At 38.8% G+C, this 13,774-nt stretch overlaps 1 protein-coding gene across 6 annotated transcripts in view; it reads right to left on the bottom strand.

Annotated features, from left to right (window-relative positions):
- The window catches only part of LOC113976141 (6-phosphofructo-2-kinase/fructose-2,6-bisphosphatase 4), a 51,191-nt gene that overhangs the window by 20,161 nt on the left and 17,256 nt on the right, over window positions 1-13,774 (bottom strand). For 5 of the 6 annotated variants that reach the window (XM_027701031.1, XM_027701033.1, XM_027701029.1 and 2 more), the window contains exons 2-5: window positions 8,087-8,203; window positions 4,272-4,368; window positions 1,930-1,996; window positions 688-762 (exon numbers count right to left, since the gene is read on the bottom strand). In XM_027701031.1, coding sequence (XP_027556832.1) covers window positions 688-762; window positions 1,930-1,996; window positions 4,272-4,368; window positions 8,087-8,203 — 356 coding nt within the window. Of the gene's footprint in view, window positions 1-687; window positions 763-1,929; window positions 1,997-4,271; window positions 4,369-8,086; window positions 8,204-8,984; window positions 9,007-13,774 lie in introns of those variants that run through there. The other variant, XM_027701032.1, reaches the window with a different exon arrangement.

Below are 13,774 nucleotides of genomic sequence, written 5' to 3'. Positions count from 1 at the left end.
ATCATTCTTTATACTCTTTTCCCCAACAATGCTTATGAGTGGAAAAATTTTTCAGTGAGAAAAAAAAAATGCAGCATGGAAGGAGAAGAAATAAATGCAGAGGATGCATGTTCAGTCAAACAAAGAGTAACTAATGCTTCTGAAATAATACTTTAGAAGCCTCTCAGCTAATGGAGTAGCCTCCTTAAAGAGAGGTTTGTGTTTTGCTGTGTCAAAGCTTTATGGAGATGTAAGTTTAGAGGAAATGGATTTTTACTGGAGAACAGCTAAATGCCAAACAATCCTGGACAGAAGGAAGAAAACCACAGACAGTTTTTGGTTTGTACAGAACTAACACAGAATTCCTTCCCTGTTTCTGCAGCAAAAGTCTGAACTGCACAAAGAACCGTATTTTAAATAGTTCTTGCTGACAGTACACTCAGAACTACAGGTCCAGGACGACAGAATTAAAGCCATAGCACAAAACAGCTCCAAACAGTACAAATGTGACAGATGAGGAAAATGAGGATGGGATGGCTTTTAATTCAAAAAAATTTTTGGGAACACAAAATGCATTATTAATAAACATCTAAGAAGGATGTGCCTTGTGCTAGTGCACTTCTTAAACTCAGGGTACAGATAAGAGCAAAACTATCCCTGCCTTACTTGTCCAGGCATTAGCTCAGAACTGCTTTGCTTCTGACTCACCTTATACCCATTTTCTTCACCAAATTTATAAATAGTTTCTCTACGTTCTCGAGTTGTGTTTGTAGCATCAAAGACCTAGGAATAATTACAAGAAGAGAGAGAAAGGCATTTAAAAAGCATCACAGCCTGTTAGTGATAATAAAAGTAAGGGTTCAAAGTCCCACAACGTAAAGGAAAGCAACGGAAACACTTCCCCTTCCCTCTACCCCACCACATCAACATGCTCAAGAGGAAAGCAGACATTCCTACTTTACACATACTATTTTCTAAATACTAAAAACAGTAATATTTTGAATGCATTACTAGCAGAACACTGGGTTTGAAAGGAGTAACCAGAATTTAAACCTACCACATAATAAAGGACAGAATCTTCCTCCTGGCCTACTATCATCATTAAATACTACTGGATAGGTTTTAACTTCTACTACACAAAAAAAGATGCTGCAATGAATCTACAATTCAAAATGCAAGGGAAAATCTTTAATGGGCAGAAGATCTGCACGAGTTGTAAATCCTGCCCATGGATCAATGCAGCCATTCTTCTAAGGACTTACATTTAGCTCTGAACATATCAGTGTTTTATTTAAGAATGAAGCTTGCTAAAGTATAACGTTTCCCTTGTGTCTCCAGCAGAATTTACAGTTACAGTTAATGGTTTTCCCTGATTAGTTAATGAAAACACCAGAGTTGTGTCAGCAGACTTAAGAAAAACATTACGCAAATTAATCTGAATGAATATGCAATGACAATAATTGAAGAGCTGTTGCTTTGCATCCCATTATTAAATACTCAGGTATGCATCAATTTATTATGACATTTCTCCTGCTCTCTTCAGAGATTTCTCATGCCAGTAACACAACTGCCAAGCAATACAGAGGATATTTTTTGTTCAGCAAGTCTTCCACTTGGAACACCAGATCATCAAATAGAAACAGAGGTGCAAGCAAAACATCAGATGTGTTTAACAGTACATTATACAACATGGAGAGAAGAGGGACATTTTTCTTGCTGCCCTCTTCCCAGCTAACCCCTCAAATCAAAGGTTGCTGCTCATATGGCATCATCACCTTGAAATTAAGCACTCCTTTCAGCAACAGGGCAGATCTAACATACAACTGCCAAAAAAAAAAAATCTGATAAACTGAAGAGCTATTGGAATTACTCAGTCTGTGTACTATCCAGCAGACACACACTGTTAAGAACAGAAGCATCTCAAGAATGTGTCTTCAACAAGAAACTTACAGCCACGTGCCCATTTTCTTCACTGAGGTACTGCCGGACGTCATTCAGCGCTGCTAAGGCACACTGTCTTAAAAATGAGAGACAGTAAAAGTCAAATAACAGCTAAAGTCATGCAAATATTAGATAATTTATCTCAAAAGCACTGTCCCCCTCCAAGCATAGGAAAAACCAACCGAGGACAACCAAGTCATACCAAGGAAACATGGTCACCTCATCTGGCTCCTCTGTGTAACTGATACAACTTTACATCACCACAGAACACCCACTAGAGCTTTGCTGACCAGGATAAACTTTCACTGATCTAAAGTAACATCACTGAATCATCCCTGCAACTGTATTCTTTTCCCAATTAGCTATTCAGATATTTGCTTCTTAATTTGGTTCTCAAAGGGGGGGGGGGAATAAATAAATTAAGCCAACTTAAGGCCCTTATCTTGTGGCCCTAAGTTAACAGGAAGAGACAACTATTTTTCACAAATCTACTTCTTCTCTTTTGAGCTATTGTGGGAAAACTGCTTATGTAAAAAACACGTGTTGAAACAGAGAGTAAAACAAAGTCAGCATCAAGTATTAGGGTGAAAATAACATCCTATTGCAGTCACCAACCCAGTGTAATTAGTGCTGGAGGCAGTTAAGGACACAAACACCAAAAAACCCCACCCCTACACTTGTGGTAAATCTGAACAAGAACACATTCATTTGCAACTTTCCTATGTCCACAGAATTAGTATCATCTTCAAAGTCCATTGTGATTCCTAACACATCAATAATGCTGGAGGGCAACATTAACATTGTACATGATTTACTTGTTAGTAGAACAAAGCCCCATTTATTTCCAGTAAGTGCAGTCTCTTTGCAGTACCAACATAAAAGCCTGACCATTTCAACAGCCCTTCTATGCATTACTCCTCGATTTTGACTTCCAGACTGAAACTCATAACTCTTCTATTTACCACATTCTGCATGCACAGCTTTATCTTAAAAGAGAAATGAAGGCTTTCCAATCCTGACAGTATTTCCACATTAGCACATTTAATAGATGTCAGGAGCTGAGATTCAACAGTCAAATCTTCACTGAATAAATATAAACCCTTTTTACTCATTGCTAAGCAGGCAGATTAGCTCACTCAGCCCTTTTTCATGTTATATCCCTCACCATTTAGTCTAAGAGGTGACACGGAGGCACATTAAAAGGTTTGGTTCTACCTGTAAGCAAAAGGTAGTGGCTTGCAAGGGTAATGCACCTCTCAAAGCTGCTCCTCAGTCCCAAAAGATTAGGAGGTTCTTATGCAAGTTGTTCTATTTGGCATTAGCAGCACTCAGGGCTGCTGAGGGGGAAAGGGAAGGGAGAGAGAGGACAAGGGGAGGGAAAGCCACAAAAGAAAATCCAGACATTTTTGGCGCTTGAGCTGAAGCTGAACTAAGAACAAACCAGTCCACATTTTATGTAGCCTAAATAAAAAAAATATTTCCATTCCTCTCAAATTTCTGTTCCTTCTCATTTCGTGCTGCACGCTCTTAAATGCTTTCCTGAACATATTAAAAAGTACAGTCAATGTCGAATTAAAATCAAGAGATCTTTCTCTTCATCTAACCTTTCTTCTCAAGGTCTGTCTCTACATTGAAGCACAGCCTCTTTCCAGATGAGGAGAGACTCAAATGCTTCATGTGGACACAGATGTTCACACTGGTTCTGACCTTGCTTTGCACAGCATTAGCAAAACATGGCAATTTTAGAAGCAGTGCATTGACTGACTGCATGAGGCACCTGCATGGTGGACAAAAAGACAATTTCAGGGAGAAAATTATAGGGTTTGATTCCTGCTCATTTGAATAGGTAATGACAAATCCATTCAAAGTGCTCCAGGTGAAAAATTTCAGTATGCAAACCAAAAAGAAAAGCAGTTATGTGGTGTTTTTTCTCTTCTTTTTATGATAAAAAAAAAAAAGCTCTAAAATGGCATTTTTGGAATTAGGCAGCAGAAAGAGTCACATCCATTAACTGATACCTTAAAAAGGGTAGGAAAAGAAGTAACTACTTGCTAAAACTGCTTTGTTTTGAGTGAAAATATCCTAGAATATCTACAGGAATAACAGTAGTCATAGCCTAGTGAAAAGGAATCAAGAAGCAATCAACCTTCTCTCCAAATTTTAATCAGCCTAAAAAAATCACTTTTCCAGCTTCTCTAGAATTTCTTCTCCCTGTCCTTTCATGCTGCAGTCTCCCTAAGGGCCTTCTTGAGCATACAAAAATGCAACTTAAATCCATCTCTAAGAGCAAATTACACAGGACATCATTTTAATACAAGTAGCATTGTGTACCAAACATAATCAAGACTTACTTCCTGATTTTCAAGCCTTCTTCATTGTCAGGCAGGAAGAACTCAAAGGATTTATACTTTTTCACCAAATCTCGACGATACTGACCCACATTAAACTCTGCCAGGAGAAAACCAGTGTTAGTGGGAACTAACAACAGTCATGGAAAAAGGACAAAAGTTATGACAACTTTGAAACCAAACCACCTGCAAGGATAAAATAACTTAGCACGTATTAAGCTAACATATCATACTACTTCCTGTGTTTTGAGGGGTTTTGAATACGAAGACAACAATAAATCATGGAAATGGCTAAAGAATATTTGGGCTGTAGGTAGTTTCAGTGGAGTGACTTGGCCATACTGAAGTGCCTCTGCCAGTTTGCCTGGACAACAAAAAGAAACTCTTTTCCTCCTTTACAGGGGTTACTCAAAGTCTACGAAGGACTACTAATGACTACTAGCATTAATAATTATTAATAATTATGATTACTAGCTTTTTCTTCTGTATATATACACAGTTAAACAGTACTCTGGTAGCACCTCCCAAAACTTAGAACTCTTCTTTAAGCAAGGAAGAGTTCTAAAAAGAACTAATCGATCTTGCTTTTGATAAACAAAACTTAGAATTTGAGCAGTGGAAACTTGTTTTCAGAACCCCACTCAAATACTTCTATTCCTTAAGGATTAGTACATTCTATTTCACAACCCCTGTTCTATTTATTTAAAAAAAACCCTCACACTGTAAAAAACAAAAAAAAACCCCCAAAACGTTAAAAAAAAAAAATCAGCATTAAGTATGGAACATAATCTTACTGTGAGCTCTTAACAGTGGTCAAAGAAAACTGTTCCTGGGGCAAAGGTCCATGAGGTTCATGGCCATACATGTCACAATACTGGGTATGGCATTAGGGCAAGGCAGCTCTGTTTTGCTACAGAGCAGACAATGACACTGAACCCTAATTAATTTCATTCAACGGCTCTGAAAGTAGGTCTCTGAAATGCAATTAATGTTTAAGTTGTTTCTGGCCTATAGCTTTTTTTTCTGTTGAACTACAAAGCTTTTTCTATTTTTTTTTTTTTGTAACAGTAGATCACACTGAAGTATTCTGTTTGAGAAGCTGCCAAGGTACAGCTATTTGGCAGACTTCATTTCTGGAAAGAGGAAAAGAAGCAACAGACACAATTGTAGAGCTGTAATTAAAAAGAAAAGACATAGAATAAAACAGCTCAAGAACCAGCTGCTGTATACAGATTGCTGCTGGGATTGGGGGCAGAGGATAAAGATACAAACATTGCTTATTTCCCCAAAAGTCAAGTTTTGTTTGAATTCAGCAATGTTGATGGAATTTTTCATGGCCAACTGCATGGCATGGATTGCAGAACAATCCAAGTTATTTCTGTGATGGTTTTAATGATCATTGGCCACATGAAAAGGTGGGTCCTGGTAAGAAAAACAGAAGATGCAAGATCAGATGGCCAGTGTTGTCAGGCAATAGACCTTTAAAAATCAAAAGTAATGAATTTCATAGGAAGAAATAGTTACTGCAAGAGGGTCCTGCACAGCAAAGGAAAAGTGCTATCTAGTGGGACAATCTTTTGCCCTTATTATTAGCATCCATCCCCATGGAAAAAGTTTCCTAAAATTAACCGGTATCACAACTACCACACAGCCACAACTATTCAAAAAAGCTTCCAAGGTTTAGTATCTAAAAACCACATTGCAACACAATTCTGTTCAGGCATCTAATTGACCTCATTTCCTTCAAGAAGCCCAGACAAAAGTCCTCTGTATTTTTAACCATTTCACATTCTAAACAACAGAGGATTTTGGAAGGAAGAAAACACAGAACTGATGGCTGAAATGATTCAACTAACACCAACCCTGGGCTATTTACCCCCACCTTCTGCTCCTGAGCTCTCCAGCTGGCTTAATGTTACATGGAAAGATGGCATTTATCTTTTCCTCTGGTTTACATAACCTCCTAATTTGAACCATCTGTCTCAGAGAACAAGAACACTCCTTAAATTAAGCACACACTAATTTTAAGACATTAAGAGCCAAAGGGTAACAGATGTTAGGGCTACTAGATACTGATCCTGTATTGATTCAGTCCCATCAGCTGGAAGCATTAGGCAGCGTGTCATCTATTCCCTCAGTCAGGCACTGAGGGGTTTCACATTGACTTCAACTCCAGCACAACTGCATCATTGATGACACAAACAGGAAGGCTCTGTGGTTTTGCAAGAAAATCCCAAGTCATCCTTTCTAACAAAGACAAACAGTAATCAGCAACTTAGGATGGAAGCTCATATGGCAACTTTATGTGGTATATTTTTTTTTAAATTATGCAGCAGTGCTCTAGTTTTCATTAAGCACAAGTGCACGTGTTTTCTGAGGTGCTGCTCACAGTACCCCATGGACCTTTTCCTGTAACTGAGGCAAACCACACCTACCTATTTTACTGTATTTGGGATATATTCAACCAAGCATGAGCCAGATGTGGACAATATGTAGTTTGTTGTCCAATATTGGACTCCTGCTTTTCAAAGTTCACACAGTGAAGTGCTCTACACAATGACATAAACTTAACATATCTACATAAATTTAGGTTAAATGTGTATCTAACATACAAGCATAGTTATATCATATATATTTTATCAGCTTGGATATAGGCTAAACTAGTTAGACTGTTATTCCATTTCAGCCTAACAGATAAAACTGAACCCTCCAAGTATCTGATACTGCTCAGAAGGGTTAAACTGTGTGGAAACAGTCAAACTCCAGTGATAATTTAAATCCTGTAAACATCCTGTAAATTCTCACACTTAAACAATATAATATATCCTCCATAATGTCTCTTCTAAATAAAGCACATCAAGCAAGTTTCTAAAAGCTTAAGAAAACGCCAACTCAAAAAGCTATACCCTAGAATCAAGAGGCAGTTTAAATATAGGTCAGAACTCTTCATCTTGACTTCTTAGAGCTACTAGGAAATACATCTCTGAATATCCAGCCAAAACTTCAGTATGATTTCATATGTTTAATGTTATTTAAATGATTAACTAGGCATAACGATAAAGCTACCATTACTGCACAGGACACAGGATCACAGAACACTAAAACTTTCTGTTCTTTGTATTCTACAGAGACAGAGGAGAAGGCAAAGGCTGCTCAGACCCTCCAATGGACTTGGGTCTTCTTTACTTGCCAGTCTGGGCCCACAAGATACCACAGGAGCACAGGAATGAGGCAGGACAGCCAAGTCCTTGGCACAGCCAACCTGAACCGTCATTTCCTGCTCAAAACACTGATATAAATCCTTAAGAGAGTGATAACGACTGGCAAGTGGCTGCCTCAGTTGCTTGGGCTCTTAATATTTACACAAAAAACTGTAAGTCATTCCACAAATGCAGTTAAACAAAGAAGAGGACAGAGAATTACATGTGGGACAAAGTTCACAGAGAAAAAATGACGGAGAAGTCGGAAGTTAAATCCAGAAGTGCTGACTGCTCAACTGCTTGTAAACAAGATTCATCTTTACCCACATAAAGAATGGGGAAGGAATAGCAGGGAAAAAAAATTAAATAAACCAAAATAAAGGGCAGTGGTAAGGAATAAGGGAAAAAAGAGTTGATTTAGGCACCTGGTAGAACAAGGAGGTAAATAAATAGTCGCAAGAAACTGGTTAACACTTAAATAGGACAGAGAGCCTGTGTATGTTATTGCTTAAAAATACAAAAGCAGGATTTTAAAGTAGTCAATTACTGGAAATCGGGTTTTTAAAACACCTAATGCCTGCCCTGTCCTTCTGATGTAAACAAAAGTAAACCCATCACCTTTTGTAGGCACTCCAATCCAATTTAAATAGCGTGTCAGCTTCTTCGAGATGTAGGTTTTTCCTCTTGCTGGGAGACCCACCATGACAATCAGAGTAGGGCAATTCGTCATACATACTGAAACAGAAACACAGAAAATCAGGATTTACCATTAATATCCCCACAAAGCAAAGGCTCATACTGCAGTGGAAATATTACTGCAATAATTAGTCTCTGTGTGCTCTCTGAAGAAGTGACCATCCAAGCAGCTCATGCACTGTGCCTCAGTATTCCAGGGGATTCTACAGGAGTAAAGTGGTCCTAACCAGGTTTCCTATGCTGTGCTGAATTTTGGAAGGGCAACTCAGTGGTAGTGCAGTGCTGGACACCTGAGTTGTATACAGGCAGGAAACAAGAAATCTACATATTTGCATACAAAAAATAAAGACACTGACATCTTATACACCTGTGCACCTCAGTTCAGTGCTTGCATTGAAAGGAAACAGCAAGGTGTAGGCAATTTTTAGTTAATTTTTATATCTCTAAGACAAGACCTCAACACTGCTCAACTTTTTCTTGCTTTTGAACAAAACAAGCATGACAGATGCACCTTATTATAGTAAAACAGGGTATTCACTACTTATTGTTTCTCTTTTAAATATTATTACCAATAAAATTCTCTCTTGAGCAGAGCTCATTTTGATTGTTACTGGGAATAAAGCACAAGTATTCTACACAATCAAATACAATAATCTGATACAGATATATGTACAGAAATACTCATAATCAGAGTGTTTAATTTAAAAAACCCAACAGCATAGGAAGTTGAAGGAGCTCTATGTATAGACTGAAAACCTTGAGGCATTTCCTTTCAAATAACAAGTTTTTTAACATTTTGATGTCACAAAATTAAGGATACCTTGCATGAATCTACCACAGCTACAAGGAACTGCCTAAAAAGAAAATAGATATTAAAGTGATGCAAAGATACCACCAGCTCCCTCCACCCCCTGTTTTTAAGGGAATTTATTTCTACACAATCCACATGTGTAACAATTTCCTCAGTGACATCCATTCACTCCAAAAGATTAAATCTCAGGGTTTATCTCTAAGGCATAACTAAACTGTTGCACAAAGCACTGTGACTGCCCAAGATTCTCAAATCTTGGATTGACAAAGTCCCATCTCACAAAGTCATTTGCACAAATAATAAATTGGAAAAAGCCAACAGATTAGTAAAGGCAGATGTGCTTTCTTAAAATACTCATTGGAAAGAAAAAAAAAAACAACATAAAACCAAACCAAACCCATTAAAAATACAGCACTTTTCATGAGAGAGGAGACAAAGTGGTACCCAACCTCAAAGCCATGAAACAGTCAATTACTCCATGAATTGAAAGTTACAGGGACCTAAATGTAAACCAAAACAGATCCATCCAAACATGTCAAAGTCTCCGGAAGGACACTGATAAAAGCCCTCAGAGCCAGTTCCTCTGTGCAAAAGCCTATAAACAAGAAAGAGGAAAAGGGACAAGAAAATATTATCTTTCTCATAAATTCAGGCAGTGAACCGCTCTCCAAGAGGGGAAAGGAAGTCTCTGGGAAAACAAAGTCTATGAAGTGCCAATGATACAGTGCTTACTAAGCTTAACAGCTTTGCTTCCAGTTTTAAGGGCAGTAAAATAAAGTATTGAGATGTTAGAAGTGCCTGAGCCCCCAGAAATTTTAGGGGAAAACACTGCTCTTCAAAGCCAGTTTGAAGGGTTCTTCACCCGAAATACCTAGTTTGAGTTTTGAACAGATTTTCAGTATAAGCAGTGAATTAAGACAAAAGACAAACCAGGGTCTGTACAGAAAGGCACTGTGCACAGCCTCAAGTCCTTCTGTTCTGCAAAGAACTGTGCTAAAACAGGCTTTTCTACCCATTCCAGACAGAATGTACCAACTAACACTATACCAAGAGCTTTTTTTTTTTTTTCTTCTTCTGCTGGGGTCAGCCACACAAATTTAACCTTCTCACAGAACATTTGTCTTCTGGTAATGTAACAATAAACCTGTACTAGAGCAAAACTAAGGGCTGGGAAGCCACCATGAAGAGATCTGCAACACACTTAAATAGTTGCTTCACGGATTACACCAACAGCTACTTCTAAATTAAGTCCTACTGCCTACGGGGGTTTGTAATAAATCTTCTCACCGAGCAGCAAACCAGATCAACACAACATGCACAGGGGATGTTTCCTCCCATTGCCAAGCAGTCAGTGTGCCAGCCTGGCATCACTTGCATTTTTACTCAAATTTTTACACAAATTTCCTCAAAGAAAGTACAACACTAGCAAACTTGCCTTTACTGGAGCCCTCTGTGTCTGGTTTAACGTGCACACCTCACTTGTTATTCTGATTGCTCTGTGCACCACTATCTAGTGGTAGCCATAGAGCAGAAACCAAGGGAATTATCCCAATCAAACAAGTGGCAAACCTGCTCTGATCAGGTGCCAGGCTGACTGGGAGTGCTTCTCCTCTAAGACACCAGTAAGATAGATGCCCTGCACACCAAAAGGAGGAATACCACTGATCCCAATGATCCCAAATACTCTGCTTTTACATAATGTCATAGCCCTGTAAACAACACTACACAGCACATGGTGCTACAGCACATACCACCCATTACTGCTTGTCTTTAACAAGAAGATGAATGTTCACAAACTAAAATTCAGGGCACTAAAAAATGTTTGATGTTCTGGTTTAGATGGCCACCATGTAGTCCAGTATCACCTACACAGGTGGCACTTAGTGACAAACATACCCATGTATTTGGAAGTAGAAGCCAAAGGTACCTGTGCTGGCCAAAACAGATGTTAACAGCTAAATGACAGGACTAAAACCAAAAGCAAAAAAAGCGGGTATCTTGTTTTTGATGTACCTCAGCATAGCATCCTCAAAAACACACATAAGACTCTGCACAGCAGACATAGGTTTATTTTCCTCCTTATGATCCTGTTTGTTCATTAGCTCAATAAAAAGTCAAGACCAGAACAAAATGCCATGTTCTGAGGATGTATCAAATACTCAAAACTATTTAAAAAATTAATTATCTTTCACTTTATCTGACTAAGCCACAGCCTTCTCAACAAAGTGTTGCCAACACTCACTGCAGGTGGGGAGGAATATTCAATCTAGTGACAGTATTTTAAATGTCAACGTCTCATGAAATATCTCTACACAATCTAGTCTCCAGAAAACAAGCTCATTTTTTAATAGTGCTTCACATATGTAGCTCCTAAGGCTTTCCAACAGCCCCAACCTATGGATATGCCATCAACTCTAATTTTGCTAGAGGAACACACACTCAGAATGGCAAACCAAAACTTAGGAGTTGCGTGCCATCAGTTGCTAAAGATGTTTTAAGATTTTAGTCAGTTTTTTCTTTAAAACAGACGTTTGTAATATACACATGTAAGACTGCATGTTTATAAACAGCATTACCAAAAATAAATGCACGTTGTATTCCCTCACCTAGAGGGAACATATAAAAAACACACCCAAAATATCAATCAGTGAGGGAAAACGGTCAAATGGTAAAGTGCATTAAAATGAAGTGTTGCAACCGAAGCAAAGTCATTATCTCAGTTTAAAATTCCTTATATATTAGTGGGCAACACAGCAAGGTGCAGCTCAAGTGTAAAATTATGACTGTCTACCATTCTGAAGTTTAACAGTGAAGGAAAGAAGAAATTACATGCTTATTTCTTACCCCTTAGACTCTATTGTGAAATAATGCAAATGGAAAAGAAGGTTGTGAAACCAAACTGGGACATGGAACAATCTCAATCAGCTGTGCTGCATTTCATCAGCCCTCAAAACTCTCATGATCTTGTGAAATCATAGACAAGAGCTGGTATTTTTCAAGTTCACCTACTGGCAAACATATTATCAGGTGTCCCCTCCTTTCACCTAAAATTAGATTTTGTTTATTCCTTATCTGTGGTAAATTTTTGAAGTCAGCTTTTAAGGACAGATGCTTTTTGTATGAAGCTGTTGTGGTTAGTGGTGTGAAGTGCACCAAGGATTCCTGCTGTTTCTACAACCTTCGATTCAAGGCCTGTCCTCCAAAATCCTTGTACTATTTAGAGGCTCATACAAAAATATCTTTGACTATTTGCCAACACAACCACCCTTCCAAATAAGGTTAGCCCTACATGCTTTCCCCATCACTTATCCAATTTAACTACTGCTAATCCATTGTCTCCTTTCGATCAGTGATGACAACCAGTCACCCTGCTTTGCATCCCACAGGGATGATTTCCCCTTCCTGAACAGCATCTCCTCCCTATATCTAAGAAGTGCATTATCTTCCAATTTGTCCCTCTTCTTTTTGTCCAAACCACCAGTTTATAACATCACCGTGGGTACAAGTGATTCAGAACTCATATCTGTCCTCTAGCCATCCATGCCACCAGCTGCTCCTGTCGTCCACTTCCTTGGAGTAACCATTTGCTTCCTACAGCTTTGATGCCAACAGTGACAGTCTCATCACATATCCTGATTCTCAGGCTGTGCTGGGTGTTGTCCTTACCTCATTCCCTCTTCATCTTCAGTTCCTAGGGTTAGGAGCACAAATACACACAAGCAGTGTGTGCTCAAAGGGTAGAGCTCCTTAGAGCAGAGATAATAATTTGATACTTTTTTTTGGACCTAACATAAATTCCTTCTGCTGTACAAGCAACAAATGACAATTATTAGAATGACCAAACTCCAGCAGCTGTAGGGAAACAAAGTCATTAACTGTAGAGGGGGTGAAAAATGTTTAACCACAGGAAATTCACTATTTATAAACATCCTCTTCTAGACTCAAAACAACTTTCACTACAGAATACTTTCCTATTTATTTATTTTCTATGTCCATATTTGTAGCCCATTACTTGACTGAGAGCTCGAAGCAGTCTGACATCCGATGCCAAGAGCAGCTTTAATGCAACCTATTTACAGATAAAACTTACCAAGAAAGACCACAAAAGGCAAGTGGCAGTTATTAATAAAAATATGCACTTCTACTGCCCACTAGTCTGAGTTTGAAAGGTCATTAGAACAGTTACCCTCGTTGGACCGGTGTCACCAGCTGTAAAAGCTGTCTGCTCAGTAGGCTGCACACGGACACAACAACTCCTCCAAGACCTTGTAATGCACAGACTAAAAGAACTGGCTCCTCAAAGCCCCATGACAGCTAAGCCCTGGTACAGCTCAACAGATTTCTTCTTCCCCAGACAACTGCAGTTGCTACAACTTTTAGAAAATCACACTAAAACCGGCTAAAATGGGTAAGTCCCTTTGAAGATGGATCTGCCGAGCACTCAACTGGAAGTGTGTGCGATTCTGCTCACTCACCTTCTAGAAAGATAAAGACTAAAGGTGGTGCAGACAAAGGCCATCAGCGTGAACGAGAAAATAAAAAACACAACCAAAGGAGACTGAGAGAGTTCATCCTGTTTAGCAGAGAAACCCAGAAGACAGAGTGACAAACTTCACTTCTTCCACTGGAAAGCTACACTTGAGGACAACAAATCCACTTCCACCTTGAGCTCATATTTTTGGAACAATACCATTTGACAGAGTTACCTGTAGCAGCAGAGATCTGGAACTGGTCAACCCAACACTGCCCCACATCACCCAGCCTGGACAGTCCATCCTGAGCTGTAACAGCACAGCTAC

Source organism: Neopelma chrysocephalum, unplaced genomic scaffold (genome assembly GCF_003984885.1).
Source record: "Neopelma chrysocephalum unplaced genomic scaffold, ASM398488v2 Primary Assembly neopelma1_147, whole genome shotgun sequence".
NCBI lineage: Eukaryota > Metazoa > Chordata > Aves > Passeriformes > Pipridae > Neopelma > Neopelma chrysocephalum.
Note: the sequence above shows the minus strand (reverse complement) of the source record. Positions and strands in the feature narration are given on the sequence as shown.